The sequence below is a fragment of the Petaurus breviceps genome, unplaced genomic scaffold (genome assembly GCF_028583685.1).
Source record: "Petaurus breviceps papuanus isolate PSGF00001 unplaced genomic scaffold, PetGlider_PUasm1.0 419, whole genome shotgun sequence".
Taxonomy (NCBI): Eukaryota; Metazoa; Chordata; class Mammalia; order Diprotodontia; family Petauridae; genus Petaurus; species Petaurus breviceps.
In genome coordinates this window covers 12,106,356-12,123,797 of record NW_027186324.1, presented here as the reverse complement: position 1 = coordinate 12,123,797, position 17,442 = coordinate 12,106,356, and the positions used below count along the sequence as shown (strand labels likewise).

Here is a 17,442-nt window from a genome sequence, read left to right as displayed (position 1 = left end):
TCTCTCTCTCTCTCTCTCTGTCTCTCTCTCTCTGTCTCTCTGTCTCTCTCTCTGTCTCTCTCTCTCTCTCTGTCTCTCGCTCTCTCTGTCTCTCTCTCTCTCTGCTTTTCAGAGGGGGGAAGGTAGGGCAATTGGAGTTAAGTGATTTGCCCAAGGTCACAAGTCTAGTTTTGCATGTTAAGTGTCTGAGGTCAGATTTGAACTCAGGTCCTCCTGACTCCAGGGCCAGTACTCTATTCACTGCAACATCTAGCCACCCCATTCCTCTCTCTTTCAAATTATATTTTATTTACTTATCTGTGTAAATGTCGTACCTTCCCAGGAGAACATGGACTCTTAAGGACAAGGATTGTCTACCAGTTATACCAAAATGATATCATTTTCTAAGATTATGGGTAGAGGTGAGAGCTTGAGAAAAGAATGGAAGGTTTGGAGTAAATGCCATGGAGAATGGGATATAGAGTCAATAAGAAAGAAATAAAAGAGTTGCTGTGTAGCAGTGAAAGTTCTTTTAAAGTTATATAGCATTAATTTGTAGTAGTAGCAGTAGTTTGTAGTCAGCTTGGTTTTGTGCTGTCTTCTTGTGCTTGGTGTCTTGAGAGAAGAAAAGACAGATGATAGGATTTCCCAATAATTACTGGGAGTTTCTGAGAAATGGAGACTAGAAGGGTAGGCATAGAAAGATGTCAGGGAGGCAAGAATCTCACATTCTTCAGGAAGACTTTTCCAATCTGAAATTAAGGAGAGGAGAACCATAGACTTAAGACTGTAAAGACGTAGTAGGGGATGATATCTGGGAAACCATGAGGGATCAAAGGATGAAAAGGTTTCAATGAAAGTATAAAGCAACTACAGAAGAAATGAGGGCAAAAAAATCAAAAACTGTGGTCAGAGATGGAGATATGGAGCTCATTATCTTGGAACTTTGAATGATGGTAAGATTTAAGCCATAACCACCTCAATGAGCAGCTGAGGTAGAGTAGAGATGGAGGAGACAGAAGATGAGGAACTTCAAAAGCAGAATGTTAGAAAGATTATAAGTGAAAAATGAGGTTGCTGAGAATTACTGAAGGGGTTGAAGTAAAGAGGAAAACCAAGGGGCAGCTAGGTGGTGCAATGAGTAAAGCGCCAGCCCCTGCGTCAGGAGGACCCGAGTTCAGTTCCAGCCTCAGACACTTAACACCCACACAAAAAAACTAGCCGTGTAACCTTGGGAAAGTTACTTAACCCCAATTGCCATCCAAAAGGCAAAATAAAAAAAGAAGGAAGAAAACCAAGTCACTGAAGGAAGCCTCTTAGAGGTTGGTAGATGGAAGAAAAAGGTGCTGAGTGCATCAGATTTATTAAATTTTCATTTTGTTCCATGTCTAATTGTTCATTCTAATATTTCATGGGATGATATTTACCTTTATTGTTCAATGGGTGTAAGTATACATATCCTGCTGTAATTTTGTAACAAGTGAAACCATGCTCGTATTTGCTCAAGAAGTAGGTAGCATGGTGTCTGGATCAGGAGTCCATACAGCACAGGATCTGGGATTGAAGATAGAAATTTGTGTACCAGCTCTGCCACTTAATGCTTGTATGCCCTTGGGCAAGTCAACTATACCTCTCTGGGCTTTAGTTTCCTCATCTATGAAATGAGGGCTTTGAATTAGACAATGGAAGTTTTATATTTCAACCCCCAGAAGCAAAGCTCAGTTATGTTTTCGTTTCATTTAAGGCCATCCTCAAAGTAAAAGGGTGCCTTTAAACAAGTAAATAATTGCATTTTGGTAAGAGAAGCACAGTTCACTGATTTGCAAAATGTTCCTTCCCCCTCGGGACACTGGTCACTGTGCATAAGCATAGGGATAGAGGATGTAGCAACATTCTCATTTGTGCATCTTCATCTCTGCCTGTTCCTTCCTCGACATCTTTCAAGTCCCAACTAGAATCCCACATTCTACAGGAAGCCTTTTCCGAACTCAAACCTAAGTACCTTCTCTTGGTTACTTATTTCCAATTAATCTTGTATACAATATACAATTATAACTTTTTTGTACATCGCTCATTTCTTCATTGTCCCTACCATCAGATTGTGAGCTCCTCAAAAGCAAGGACTTTGCCTTTTTTTGCATCCCCAAAACTTAGCACAGTGCCTGGCATATAGTAGGTGCTTAATAAATGCTTATTGCCTGACTACCTTCAGATATAGTATCAGAAAAAATATTTTCCTTAGAGAAAAATATCTTAAAATTAACTAAGTTGTCCAATTATTTAGGATTTTAATAAAATTTTCAAAGCAGAAAAGCTAAAGAGTAATAATATCTTATTTGTATATATTATTTTGGGATATCTGTAAGAGTTGTTAGTCCAAAGCAATGAAGTCCAACCAAAAGTCAGGTTAGGAAATCAAAACTGGTATTAAAGTACCTAAATATTTAAATGATGACATATTATAACAATCTAGCTTTACTATCAATCAGACAAAATTTACTTGGCACCCACTGTGTGAAGGATACTTTGCTAGGCATTATGAAGAATGTAGTTTTCTTTCCTAGCATATGCACACCATCATGAAACTGTATATTCATCTCTCAGTAGCTATACGTATGCAAATAAACCATTTCTTTTAGGTCTCCAATCTGTATTACCTCTTGAAATAAGAACACAATAATTTAATCAAAAAGAAGTAATTTTAAGAAATAATTTTGTCAGGGGCAGAGTCAAGATGACAAAGTAGAAGCAGGACCTCCAAGAGGCTCTGGCTTCCACCCTCACCAATCCATGTAAAAAGGTGACTCTGAACAAACTTTGAAGCTGCAGAACCCACAAAGTGACACAGAGAAGCTAACCTCCCGCTGAGGACAGCCCAGCAGCCCAGGAGCAAGTGGCCAGCTCAGCGCTCTGGGAGCCGAGCCCAGGCCCGCATTAGCCAGAGGTTTTAGCCCCAGGGCAAGTCTGACCAGCACCAGCCAGAGGGACTCCAGATCAGCAGCAGCTGTGACTGTTTCTAGAATTATCAACACATAGATGTGAAGGACAAAGTGAGAGGTCAGCGCAGTCTGGACTTTGGGACCCAGTAAGTTGGGAGTGTGTGAGTGAATGAGAAGCCGCTGAGATGTGGCACAGCCAGTGCCACGTGGCAGCTTCAGCTCCTAGCCTGCAGAGTGTAGGGGACCAAGCACCAGTCTGAGGGGTAATCGCTCTTGCTTTAACCTGCTTGGATCTGGATTGCAGTCTAGGGTGGAGATCCTGGGGTGTGTGTCCAACTTGCCAGAGCATGTGGAGACCTCAGACAGGGCACCCATCTAATACCTCCAGCAGTTGAGAAAACCCCAGCGTTTGGGAGGAAAGCTCCCCTGTCTGGTGGCAGAGTCCTACTGTGGCAAAAAGCCCAGGGGTCAAGTGACTGAGGGGTGACATGACCAGGCAAAGGAAACAAAGCAGACAGAAGATTCCAATATTACACTCCTATTTTGGGGACAAAAAGGAGCAAAGCATGGATCAGGAGGAAGACAGTGAAGTCAGAACTCCTGCACCAAAAGCTTCAAAGGAAAATATGAGCTGGTTACATGCCATAGAGGACCTTAAGAAGCAGATAAGAGAAGTGGAGGAAAAATTGGGAAGAGAAATGAGAATGATGAAAAAAAATTACGAAATAAGAGTCAACAGCCTGACTGAGGAAAATAACATCTTAAATAATAGACTAACTCAAATGGCAAAAGAGGCTCAAAAAGGCAATGAGGAGAAGAATGTCTTAAAAAGCCAAATTTACCAGGTGGAAAAAGAATCTCAAAAACTCACTGAGGAGAATCATTGCTTCAGAATTAGATTGGAGCAAATGGAAGCTAATAACTTTATGAGAAATCAAGATGCTGTTAAACAGATCCAAACAAATGAAAGAATGGAAGGCAATGTGAAATATTTCATGGGAAAAACCACTGACCTGGAAAATAGATCCAGGAGAGATCATTTAAAAATTATTGGACTACCTGAAAGCCATGATCAAAGAAAGAACCTAGAAATCATCCTCCAGGAAGTTCTCAAAGAAAATTGCCCTGATGTTTTAGAACCAGAGGGCAAAACAGAGGTTGAAAGAATCTACCAATCACCTCCTGAAAAAGATCCCAAAAAGAAAACTCCTAATAATATTATAACCAGATTCTGGAGTTCCCAGATTAAGGAGAGAATATTACAAGCATCCAGAAAGAAACAATTTGAATATCGTGGAAACACAATCAGGATAACCCAGGATCTGCCAGCTTCTACACTGAGGGATCGAAGGCCTTGGAATATGATATTCCAAAGGGCAAAGGAACTGGGATTAAAACCAAGAATCACCTCCTCAGGAAAACTGAGTATCATGTTTCAGGGGAAAATATGGTCATTCCGTGGAATAGAGGACTTTCAAGCATTCTTGATGAAAAAACCAGAGTTGAATAGAAAATTTGACCTTCAGATACAAGAAGCAAGAGAAGCATGAGAAGGTAAACAGCGAAAAGAAATCATAAGGTACTTATCAAAGTTGAACTATTAAGATTCCTACATGGAAAAATGATCATTGTAACTTATGAAACTTTTCTCTGTATGAAAATAGTTGAAAGGAATAGAAATATATATGTGTCTATATATGAGGGTATATGGGCATATGAATACATATGTGAATGTGTGTATATACGTTTACAGGTATACATAGATAGAGGGCACAGGACCAATTTAATAGGAAGGGATGATACTTAAAAGGTGAAATTAAGAGGGGAGAGGAATATAATGAGAGGAGATGGGGAGAGACAGAGTGGGGTCAACTATCTCATATAGAAGAGGCAAAGGAAAATGGTTATAATGGAGGGGAAGAATAGGAAGGCAAAAGGGAATGGGTCAACCTTATTCCCATTGAATCTGGCTTGAGGACAGAGCGAAATACATACTATATAGGGTATCTCACCCTCCAGGAGAGTAGGGGGATTATGGGAGGGTAGGCAGGCGGGGGGGGGGAGGGAAGTTGGAAGCACCCACTTTTGAAAAGGGATGGGATCAAAGTAGAGAATAGAACAAGTGGGAGGTGGGATAGGAGGGAGGGAAATATAGTCAGTCTTTTACAATATATCTACTGTGTTATTGCTCTGCATTAGCCACACATGTACATCCTATACTGAACTGCTTATCTTCCCAGTAAGCATGGAAGCCAAGGGAGGAAGGGAATGAATCTGGAATTCAAAGTTTTAAAATCAAATGTTCAAATATGTATGTGTGTGTATGTGTGTGTATATATATATATATATATATATATATATATATATATACTATTATCAATACTATTTTACATGTAATTGGGAAATAAGATATACAGGCACTGGGGCATAGAGATCCATCATGTCCTACTGGAAAAGTCTAAAGGGGTATGGGAGAAGATATGGGAGAGAGCAGATTGGAGGAGGGGATATCCTGTGGGACTGCTATTTTGGGGCGATGGGTAGGGGAAAACGGGGAGAAAATTTGTAACTCAAAATCTGGTGGAAATGAACGATGTAAATCAGAAGTTAATAAAGCATTTGAAAAATGGAAAGTTTAAAAAAGTTTTTTAAAAAGAAAGAATTAAAAAAAGAAAAAGAAAAATCCCCTATATACTCATTGCGTCAGTCATAATGGATCATTTGGTGCTTCCTTGGAGTCTTATCTCAGTGCCTTTCCCTATTCCCAGAATACCCTCTGTATACCTGTTAACATCCTACCCATACTTCAATGCCTAGCTCAAATGACATTTCTTTTCTAAAGTCTTCCTTGATCCCCTCTAGACTGAAATGATCTGAGTATGTTACATTTATGTTCTACTATAAAATAAACAACCAACATACTAGTATTTTTGTATCATATTTAATTGTGAAATTGTTGGGAGCCAAAGAGGCCTGAGCCAGGACTTCAGATAATTACCTTGCTGTCAGTGGACCTGACTATCAAAGATCTCTTTAAGAAGCGACTTTTCGTCAAGTTAGCTCCGGAGTTCTTTGGATGTGGGTTACACTTATAAGGATGGTGTTTGAGTTCTGTGACCAACAGGCTCTGCCCCAAGAAACTAACATATGTGAATTCTTAGGTGGTCAGTTCCTATGCAGATGTTCTTGATGTTGTGGCTTTTGCTTCAGGCCTTGAAGCCTGTTCTCTAGAGCATCCTTTGTAATGTGACTGCATATGAAAAGAGTTAACTGACTTTTCCTAAGACTTTCTGGCACCTAGAGAACAAAAGGTCTTACTGCCATGCTACTTCCAGGAGGTGACAGACTAAGATAATGATACCAATACTTGAGATCCCTCCCTTTGTCTCATTGCTCTATAAAAACCTTGCCCTAAAAATTAACAAATGGAGTTCATCGTTAAAAAAAGAAATAATTTTGTCTGTATTCATTCACCACAAGATAAAACATCTTCTACATTCTGAGAACATTTATCTTTTCAAAGAATATTCACTGGGTGCATATTTTGGGTTCACATACCTGGTCCCATTCAGTCTTTGAAAGTTGCTCCATATCCATCATCGCTGGTGAGGGTAAATCATAAGAAATACGTCCATGTTTTAAGTCAGCAGGTGATTGTGTTAGTGGTGGCATTAGAACTGATCTCATCTACAAGATAAATTCATTCTATCTGTAAATATATTCATCAGAAGTACAGTTTAACTTCTCTTTTCTTTTCATTAATATAATTTTATTGATATCTTTTATTTTTATGTTGCTGCCACTTCCCTCTCAAGTGAGTCATTCCAAAGAAGAAAGAAGGAAGAGAAGGAGGAGGAGAAGGAACAGAAAGAGAAAAAAAGGAGGGAGAAGAGAAGAAGGAAAAGGAGAAAGAGCGAGGAGAGGGAGACCGAAGAGAAAAAAGCAGTCCAGCAAAACCACTCCAACACATGGATATTTCCGTATGCACAAGATTGCATGTCCATAGTCCCCCACCTTTTCCAAGAAGTGAGGAACATGCATTTTCTCACCTCTTCTTTGGAGCCAAGTTTGGTCAATACAATTTCACTGCATTTGGTTCTCTATTTTTTCCTTTCTGTTGTAGTCATTGACTATGTTGTGTGTGTGTGTGAGGGGGGTTCTGTTTGCTTTACTTTGTATTAGTTCATATAGATCTTCCTATGCTTCTCTGAAATCTTCATATTTGTCATTTCTTTCTTTTCTTTTCTTCAAACTGTTTCCCTATCTCATATAGGTTGTAAGTATGGCAGTCACTCACAGGCTACTACGTGTCTGATTGGCAGGAAAAGCGTTCATCCATTCTGTTTCCAACTTGAAACAGTTCACTTCTCCTTAGGCAGCCTGCTGCTCCTCTGCTCCCAGAGGCTCACCAAATTTGGTGCAGAGATCCAGCTGGCTTTAACCCTACTGCAGTTTGTAACTCCTGAGCTAAAGGGATTCAGCAGTCTCTGCTTCCCTGTAGTAGGGATTATAGAGCGGGACACTAAGATTGGTCATGTTTATAATTTCTTGTAGCACAATAACCCATTATATTTATGCACTACTATTTGTTTAGCATTTCCCCAAATGATGGACATCTCATGTTTTCAGGTCTCAAGAAAAGTCCTGCTACATTTTGTTATATATAGGATCTGTCTCTGACCATGCTGGGGTAGATATTTTTAATCACTTTATTTTTAACATAATACCAAACTGGTTTCCAGAAGGGTTGCACAAATTGACAGCTCCATTAATAGTTTGCCTGTTTTTCCAGTCTTCCCACATTCACTATTTCTATCTTTTGTCATCTTTGACAATTGTTGGATAAAATGAGACCTTGGAACTGTTTTGATTTGTATTTTTGAAGTAATCTTTACTATGGTTGTTAATAGCTATTATTTTTTCAAAAACTATTCATGTCTTTTGACCTCTTACCCATTGGAGAACAGTTCTTGGTCTTATGTATATCTGCACCAATTTCCTCTTCATGTTTGACATCAAATGCTTACAAAAGATATTTTATACAAAGGTTTTCCCCAATCAATGTTTTCTCTTCTTATCCTAGCTTCATTGATTTTGTTTCTGCAAAGGCCTTCAAATTTTATGTGAATGAAATGATGGTTTATCTTTTATGATCCTTTATTGTCTTAAGAATTCTCTACCTAGTCATACAGTGAAAGGTAACTGATTCTCTCCTACTTTTAAAATGATGTGACCTTTTCTATGTAGGTCATATCTATTCTGAGCATAATGTGGTATATGGTATGCCAACTTAATTTCTTGCATATAAAAGTCATTTGATATTTTGTACCTATACTTTCTCTGCTCCCATCCTTCAAACTTTATAGAAGGTATAATCATTTCTTCTCTTATTTTACCATCTATTTTTTTTCATTGGTTTCCATGAAGGTCTCTCTCTTAAATCTTTTATTTCATATTTTCAAAGTATTTGGTGTATAGATAAAGTTTTAATTAATCAATCAACAAGCATTTATTAAATGCTTACTTTGAGCTTTCTATATCTAAGTGCCAGGGATATATATTCATACACACACACACACACACACACACACACACACACACATAATCCCTGCCCTCAAGGAGCTCATATTATAATGGAGGAAAAAACATGCAAACAACTACATAGATGTGAAACAGAATAAATGGAAAATAATCTCAGAAGGAAGGCACAGGGGATAGGGACTGGGGCTTTCTGCAAAAAAACATTTACTAAGAACCTATGTGCTCAATTTTGGTGGGGTGATACAATTTTTAGATAATAGACCAACCCTATGAGTTACTATCCAGTTGCATAGCCTGGACAACGGGCGTTCTTCATTCGTTTGTTTTTGGTGTTAATTTTTCTGTATTTCATTGAACTCTTTGGGATTGTTATTGATCTTATTAGGAGATTCTATGATGTTCTGGATCTTCATGCAATCAGTATAAGTTCCTCTATAACAAGGAGCACTTCTACTTCAAACAGGAGTAAAAAAGTTTAGGGCCTCACAATTTTCCCTTTCTGTTTCCTGCCCTCCTACTAGAGAATTTAAACATACATACAGATACTCTCCATAAATACCCCAACTTACCATTTCCTCAATCCACTCAGTTCGCACAATCTGTTCCTCAAGTCTACCTCAGGCACACACAGAGATGGTCATGCCCTGGTGGTCCATGCCTAACATGTGGTCACAAGGATTCTATCTCCTTTGTCATTAATTCTCACATTCCTTTATCGGACCGTCATTTTCTATTATTACCGCTTTCCCGTGTCTCTTCATGACCTCCATTTCTTCCGCTGCTCGATTCTTTCCCAGGACCGACTTTCTACTCCTTTCCCTGTCTCAGTATCTTGGTGAGCCGATTCAACCCTACTCCTTCCTCTCATATTTTCTTGCCCTCTTGTCGTCCTCACCGAGCCCCAACTTGGGATTATTCCCATCATCTGCCTCATGTGCTACTGAACAGAGCTGGAGAAAATCACAAAAGTATGTCTACTGGTTCCACTACAAAATTGTGTTGTGTAATCTCGACCGCGGTCTCCATTGGTTGATTGGCGGTTGTCCTTCGTTCTCGAAGAGGCCCAAAATGACATCACTCTGCTAAAGTCAAGTTTCAGTGTGCCCTGCTGTGGCCGATCAGACCAAAAGGAGCTCAGGATGCTTTGCCACAGGTCGGGCACAAACAGTCCATGGGAACATCTCAGTGGATTCTCCAAATCTGCGCATCCTGTGTTTCCTTTCAGCTGTCTCAGTTCTGCTTTGCTCACAGAGCACGGCACCTTCTCTGATGAGGGCACGCCATGCTGAGCGGCCTGTGCCAGCATCTCCCATGTCACACAATCCATTCCAAAATTCTTGAGAGAGACCTTGAAAGTGTCCTTGTATCACTTCTTCTGACCACCATGTGAGCGCCTGTGCTATGTGAGTTCTCCACAAAACAAGTCTTTTTGACAAGCGTGCATTTTTGCATTCAAACAACAGGGCCGGTCCATTGGAGTTGTGCTCTCTGAAGCAGAATTTGAATGCCTGGCAGTTTAGTTCAAGTAAGGACCCCAGTGTCTGGTGCCTTATCCTGCCAGGTGATCTTCAGAATCTTCCTAAGACAATTCAAATGGAAGTGATTCAGTTTCCTGGCCTCGTGCTAGCAGACTGTCCAGGTTTCACAGGCACAACAATGAGGTCAGTGCCACAGCTCTGTAGGCCTTCAGTCTGGTAGTCAGTCTAATAGGCATTATAATTATATAATACTGAGAGGTATTAGACTGACCTCTTCTCTCCCACACTTTCCTTAGGAGCCTCCCAAACACCGAGCCAGCTCTGGAAATGCATATGTCAACCTCATTATTAATGCACTGTTATTATTGTTATTACATTATTAATGTACATTATTAATTAACTGCCAAGGGAAGTGGACTTACCCCCAGCATTCAAAACTTCTCCATTTGCTGTGATTGGTGATTCCATGTCTGGATGGTGTGGTGGTGGCTGAGGGAGCTCCTGGGTTTTCTTGTTAATTGTTAGGCCAAAATTAGCACAAGCAGCAAAGAATTGATCCAGACTTTGTTGCATCTCACCTTCAGAGGCTGCATTGAGGGCACAATCATCTGCAAACAGAAAATCATGCACCAACACTCCCCCTACTTTGGTCCTGGCTGTAGCCTTTTCAGGTTGAAAAATTTGCCATCCGTAGCTGACCTTGATGTTGTATTCATCTTCATCAAAAACATTTGATAATATGGCTGAAAACATCATGCTAAGAAGCATGAGAGCAAGCACACAGCCTTGTTTCACTCCACTGGTGACTGGCACGGAACAAAAGCACTGTCCATTATCTAGAATGCGGGCAAGCATGCTGTCGTGACAAGCAAACATTCTCTCCCTCCCTGATTGATTGCTTATCTGACTGTCCACAGCAGCTGCTATAAACCTTCTAGGATCTCCTTGAGCCTCCCACAACACCCTCCACTCCTACTCTCTCAGAGGAGACCTTGCCTCATATTTCACTGAAAATAACTAAGACCATTCACAGAGGGCTCCATCTTCTCCCTTCATCTTCCTCATCTCACATCATGTCTACATCTCCTCTTTCACTCTTGTCTCAAATGAAAAGGTGGCCCTTATCTTTGACAAGGCAAATATTTCTTTTTTGCTTTTTTGGAGGGGGGAGGGCAGGGCAATCGGGGTTAAGTGACTTACCCAAGGTCACACGGCTAGTAAGTGTTAAGTGTCTGAGGCCGGATTTGAACCCAGGTCCTCCTGACTCCAGGGCTGGGGCTCTCTTCACAGCACCACCTGGCTGCCCCAAGGTAAACACTTCTATACACATCCTTGATCCTGTCCCCTCCTAGCTCCTCCCTGAAATTCCCCCCACTCTCATGTTCAATCTCTCCCTGTTTACTACTTCTTTTCCTTCTGCCTTCCAGCATGTTCCTGTCTCCCCGATCTTTACAAAGCTCTTGAGCCTTGATAACTCTCATTCTCTTGTTAGACTCAGCCAAATACCTTCAGAAAGCAACAGGGACCTTTCATTTCTCTCCTCTCACTCCTCTAGCTCCTCTACAATCTGGCTTCTGGCCCCATTATTCACCTGAAACTGACTCCTCCAAAGTTTCTAATGATCAGTTAGTAACAATTAAGAAATGACAAATCCAATTGCTTTTCTCAATTCGGATCATATTGGCCTCTCTGTAGCATTTGACCTCCTGGATACTATCTTCCCTCTGGATTTTTAGGATATCGCTTTCCCATTGTATCTCCCTTTGGGTCATGCCCACTGTGGAGTTACCCCTCCAAAAGGGATTCTGTCTTGCCCAGGATTCTCTTCTCCTTCTATACTTTCTCACTTGGTTATATCATTAGTTTCTATTTCTAAATAATTTCCTATTTCTATGTCTATCAGTTCCTATCTCTAAGCAGATGATTCTCAGATCTATATATCGAGTCCTAACTTCCTGCCTGTGTGACCTTGGGCAAGTCACTTAACTATGTTGCCTCAGTTTCCTCATCTGTAAAATGAGCTGGAGGAGAGAGTGGCAAACCCCTCCAGTATCTTTGCCAAGAAAACTCCAAGTGGGGCCTCAGAGAGTTGGACACAATTGGAACAACAGCATCTCTGCTAAACTCTAGTCAGGAATCACCAACTTCTTCTTAGATGTATCCAACTGCTTATTCTGCGGGCATCTCCAACTCCCAAAATGCACTGTCTTTTTCCTCAAACTTGCTCCCTTTCCAAAGGTTCCTATCACATCATCTCCTCAATCTAGGCTTGCAACCTCCACGTCCTCCTCAATTCCTCACTTTCACTCAGCCCACACATCTAATCCTTTACCAAACCATGCTGTTTCTACCTTGATGACATAGCTCTTATATATTCCCTTCTCTCCACTGCAACACCCTAGGTTCAGTTCTTACCACCTCTCATTTACATGACCCTTCTATCTGGTTTCCCTGCTTCAAGCCTTTCAAGCAATAGGATCCTTGACTATATAGGGTTATAAAATTCATTTTAAGAAGAATATGAGCTAGTTCAAAATGTTATAAAATCATATGTATGCTGTATATAATTGGGATTTTTCTTTAAAGAATTGAATTGAGAGTTTCAATTACCAAAAGACTATGTGTAGTTTCATCTGCAAAAACAAAACAGAGCATCTTAAACATTCTTTTACCTGACTTGGAATGGAATCACTCAGAAAGCAAAGGTCACTCAGAATCTCCTGAAGCTTTCAGTTTGTATAGTTCCTGATCAGATCTCACAGCCAGATGGTTTGCCTAAGCCCCAATTACCCTCAACCATGTTTCATGCAAAATTATGTTCTCATTATTATTCATACATATATAGTCACTTTAGGTTTCATTAGGAGAGTTTCACTTTTTAGTTAGCTTTTGACTAAGCTTTTAAGAGGCAACTAATTCACGAGAAACAGCTCTTTGTAAACGTTATTACTCACCTTATTTCTTTTTATAAGTTTGAGCACATTCAAATCTGTAGTGTCTGATATTCCCCCATGTATGACCAGAATTTTCTCATCGATTAGAGTACCAATTGGAAGCCAGGTATAAACATCTTCCAGAATGTGCAAAATTTTTGAACCATGTTGCTAGAAATAAACAGTTTGAGTAAGTTTATTCATTTTCCTGAGTGATTTAAATTTATAAAATAGTGATTACGTTTGGAACAAAAGCACTTGTTTATATTCTACTAAAGAAACTTACATTGCTCATCAATAAGAATAAAATAAACAGACATGAATGAAAAAATGGATTGTTTCAGATCCATTAATCCATCAACCAATCACTTCTCCATAACCCAATCAGGGTAGGAAGCATAATATGTAAAATGAAATTTAATAGGCAGCTCACATTATCTAAAGTTGGTTTGTTATATTGCTCAATCACGATAAGAGCTATCCTCCATGTAGCCCTTGAAGGTCTGCAAGGAATTTTACATACATTGTCTTCACAACGATCCCTAGGGGATTTGTTGTGTGAAGTTTGGATTCAGTCAAAGGGCCACACTCGAGGACCTAGAGGGCCACATGTGGCCTCAAGACCACAGGTTCCCCACCTCTGCCTTGGACCATTAAGGGTTACCAGTGATAACCCCAGGGCACGTATGGTGCTGATCCAACTCAGTTCAAAGATTCTAGCTATCTCTTGAGATCCTCAGCCGCCGGAGGTTATTCCAGGACTAAAAACAGTCACAAACTTTTATCAGCTTTCGACAGATAGAGAATGAGTAAGCCAATGTGACATCAATGTTATAGCCACATGTGCAACCCGTCAGCCCTGCCTCCCATAATCTGTAAGTAGAATAAGCATTTATTAAATACCTACTATGTGCCAAGCACTTTACAAACACCACCTCATGTGAGCTACACCCTTGTCATGAAGGGAAAGGAGGAGGAGGAAAGGGAGAGGTGGGAGGTGGAGGTGGGAAAGAAACCTTACTGACTTTGCCTAGAACAGGTTTTCATTATTGACATTGAACGGAAGATCACCTGCTGAACTTCCTGCTATCTCTTCATGGTCTTCATATTAGTGATCCAGCTAATATTCTTTCTCCACATTCCATATTGCAGGTCCTAGGGGACTTGAGACTACACGTGAAGAATTCTCTTCTAGTCTCCATAGACAGCTGTTTTCATCCTACCACCATTACTCTACAGGAAATGCACCCTCTGTTCTTTTGTCTATTGCCGATTTTATCTATTACACCAGCTGATTTGTTCATAGGTTCAACAAGATATATGTAGCTATTCATCTTAATGTCTTCTCTATACTCACATGGATTGAATCATCTGAGTATCATTACGTGTGTGTGTATGGGTGTGTGTGTGTGTGTGTGTGTGTGTGTGTGTGTGTGTAATATTTGGATATCACTGTTGTAATTAAATATTGAGCCCTCAGAGGGAAAAGGAAGGAGTGATTTCTCTGCCTTGAGCAAGGCAAAATAAATATAATTTCAACTAATGGAAAGTGATTCCTTTTCTTTATGTCCTTGTTCCTGCCCCCCCCAATAAACTAATGCAAAGATCATATGGAAAACCACATTTAAAATCAAGAACTATGATTCTATCATTCACTTTGTGTATGGAAGAAAAAGCAACAGACTTGAGGCCAGGAGATCTTTGTCCAAATCCTGGCTTCAACTTTGTAGCCGTGTGATCACGAACATGACATTTAACTTCTGTGGGACTGTTTCCTTATCCATAAAATAGTCTAATTCTACTTAAAGTATATATGTCAGACAACTTCTGTGAGGATAGCAGTTAAGGAACAATATAAGTATACCTTAGAGAACCATAAAATTATTATTATTTCATGTTACCAGCACAAAATTTATATACATGTTTTCAGTGTAATGCTTTCTAGTTTATTTCTATCAAAACACTTTGGGAGGTAGTATCGCACAGTGGAAAGAACTCTGGCTTGGGAGTCAAGAGGACCTGGGTTCAAATCCTGCCTCTGACATTTAGTACCAAGGTAAATGTGGGCAAGTCACTTAACCTTGATAACTCCTCTGATAAATGAGGGGACTTGATTACATAGCCTATGAGTCCCTTTCAACTGCAGGGCTATAGTCCTAACACCTTCATTTCCCCCATTGTTATTAGCGATGAATAGCAAAAAAAAAAAAATCATCTATGAGAAGACTTGTTAGGTATTAAACTTTCTGTCTTGACTTAGTCAGCTAAGTTAATTCCATTTATGAATGACTCTAGAGTAGACTATCAGCCTGCTTCATTTCCTTACAATTCCTCAGGTAATACAGGTCACTGAACAAAACACACACACACGCACACACACACACACACAGTCTCTTCCACTGAGTACATAAATGGTAGTTACACATTGAAATCATTTAGACTATTCCTAGATTTCAAGGTTGCCTGTTTTAAGTCATTTATGTAGAATTGATTCTAACTAGAAGGAATCTAAGCAGGTTTCTAAAAACTATGTAGTCCTTAGCAGAAAACTATAGGTTTGAAGGTGGGTCAGATGGGTGTTAATGGTGACTTAATCTGTGCTTTCATTTGAAGGTTATTATGATAATAATGTTATTTAGTCATTTTTCAGTGGTGTCCAACTCTTTGTGATGCCATTTGGGATTTTCTTGGCAAAGTGGTTGGCCATTTCCTTCTCCAGCTCATTTTACAACTGAGGAAACTGAGGCAAATAGGGTTAAGTGACTTACCCATGGTCACACAGCTAGGAAGTATCGGAAGCCAGATCTGAATTCAGGAAAAAAGAGTCTCTCTGATTCCAGTCCTGGCGCTCTATCCATTGTACCACCTAGTTGCTTCATGATGATGATGATGATGATGATGATATTATTATAATAGCTAGCATTTATATAGTGCTTCAAAGTTAGCAGAGTGCTTTACAAATATCATCTCATTTTATCCTCACAATACCCCTTGGAGATAGGTGTTAATCATCATCCCCATTTTACAGCCGAGAAAACTAAGACAGAGAGGTCAAGTGTGTTGCCCAGAGCCACAAGCTGCGCCTAAGATATGGGAAGTGAATGGTTTGTTTTATTCTTGATTAATGCATGAAACCAAAGGAATTAGGGGGGGGGGGAATTCTTACCTTATATTTTTGCATAATTTCTCTTGTGAAGCCATACCTAAAAACAGCAATAGAAATACAAGCAATTTGACTAAATGTTAATTAATTCAGAGGCATACTGCAAATTATAACCCCATTAGAAGAAACAAATAAAATTTTGCTTAAAACTGTTTTTCAGTAAGTAGTTATTGAGCATTTACTTGAAGTAGAAAACTTTCTCTAAGTCCTATGTATGAAGCAAAAGTAGTCAGGGTATAGCCCCTCTCCTCAAGGATTTTCAAAACTTGTTGTAATTAAAAATTTGGAAAATAATATGAACTGTGCCTCATTAAATGACAGTACAATAGAACTCTAGCAGGATTTGAGAGAAGGGAGTCAGAATGGATGGGTCCATAAAAGATCTCCATTTCTTTTTTTTTTTTAAGCAATTGGGGTTAAGTAACTTGCTCAAGGTTACAGGGCCAGTTATTTCTGGGTGTGGTGCTAAGTATCTGAGCCCAGATTTGATCCAGGTCATCCCAACACTGGAGCCGGTGCTCTTACTCACTGAGCCACCTGGCCACCCCTAAGCAATTGGGGTTAAGTAACTTGCTCAAAGTTACACGGCCAGGTGTTTCTGGATGGGTGCTAAGTGCCTGAGCCCAGGATTCGATCCCCAGGTCATCCTGACACTGGAGCTAGTGCTCTTACTTGCTGTGCTACCTGGCCGCCCCAAGATCTCCATTTCTATGCTAAATTTTGTAATAAATGAATAATCCAAAAAAATTTGACTGAGGGACAAATACATTTAAAACATTTTGGAGTTTGAAGAAGCTTCATAGGCTATCTTGTCAAAATCCTAACCGAAGCATGAATGACTCCAAGGGCAATGAATGGGGAGAGCAATGGTGGTTGTAAGATTATACCAAATTACCTCTAACTACTTGTAAGAAGTGGCATAAAAGGCATGCCTAATCAGAGAAGGAGGTAGGCCAGTAATGTATGGAAAGTAAAATATAAGACCTAGATAGGACAAGTATTGCTATGTTGCCATAAAATATCACTTCGAGACTATTGGCAACAAAAAGTTGGGATTTTGCATTACAAGTAACTTTGGATTGTGGAAAACACTTCATCACTTCCAAAATGCAATTTAGCCTACCATTTGCCTCCTATTCAATTCTTGTCCCAGTGACTGTCCAAAATATCTGTAATTATAGATGACTAATAATAATAACATCTAACATTTACATAGCACTTTAAGGTTTCCATGGGTTAAGTGAATTGCCCAGGGTCACACAGCTCATGAAGTGGCTGAGGCTGGGTTTAAACTTGGGTCTTCCTGACTCCAAGTCCTATACAGTAACCATTGCACCTAGAGGAAGTTCCCTGAAATAGTGAACAACCCCTTTTATCAATGATTTAGAGGAGGGTGTGGACGAGACATT

At 39.8% G+C, this 17,442-nt stretch overlaps 1 protein-coding gene across 3 annotated transcripts in view; it reads right to left on the bottom strand.

Annotated features, from left to right (window-relative positions):
- The window catches only part of PPEF1 (protein phosphatase with EF-hand domain 1), a 171,365-nt gene that overhangs the window by 47,669 nt on the left and 106,254 nt on the right, over nucleotides 1–17,442 (bottom strand). For all 3 annotated transcript variants that reach the window (XM_069100717.1, XM_069100716.1, XM_069100718.1), the window contains 3 exons: nucleotides 16,037–16,073; nucleotides 12,892–13,041; nucleotides 6,477–6,605 (listed from right to left, as the gene is read on the bottom strand). In XM_069100717.1, coding sequence (XP_068956818.1) covers nucleotides 6,477–6,605; nucleotides 12,892–13,041; nucleotides 16,037–16,073 — 316 coding nt within the window. The remainder of the gene's footprint in view (nucleotides 1–6,476; nucleotides 6,606–12,891; nucleotides 13,042–16,036; nucleotides 16,074–17,442) is intronic.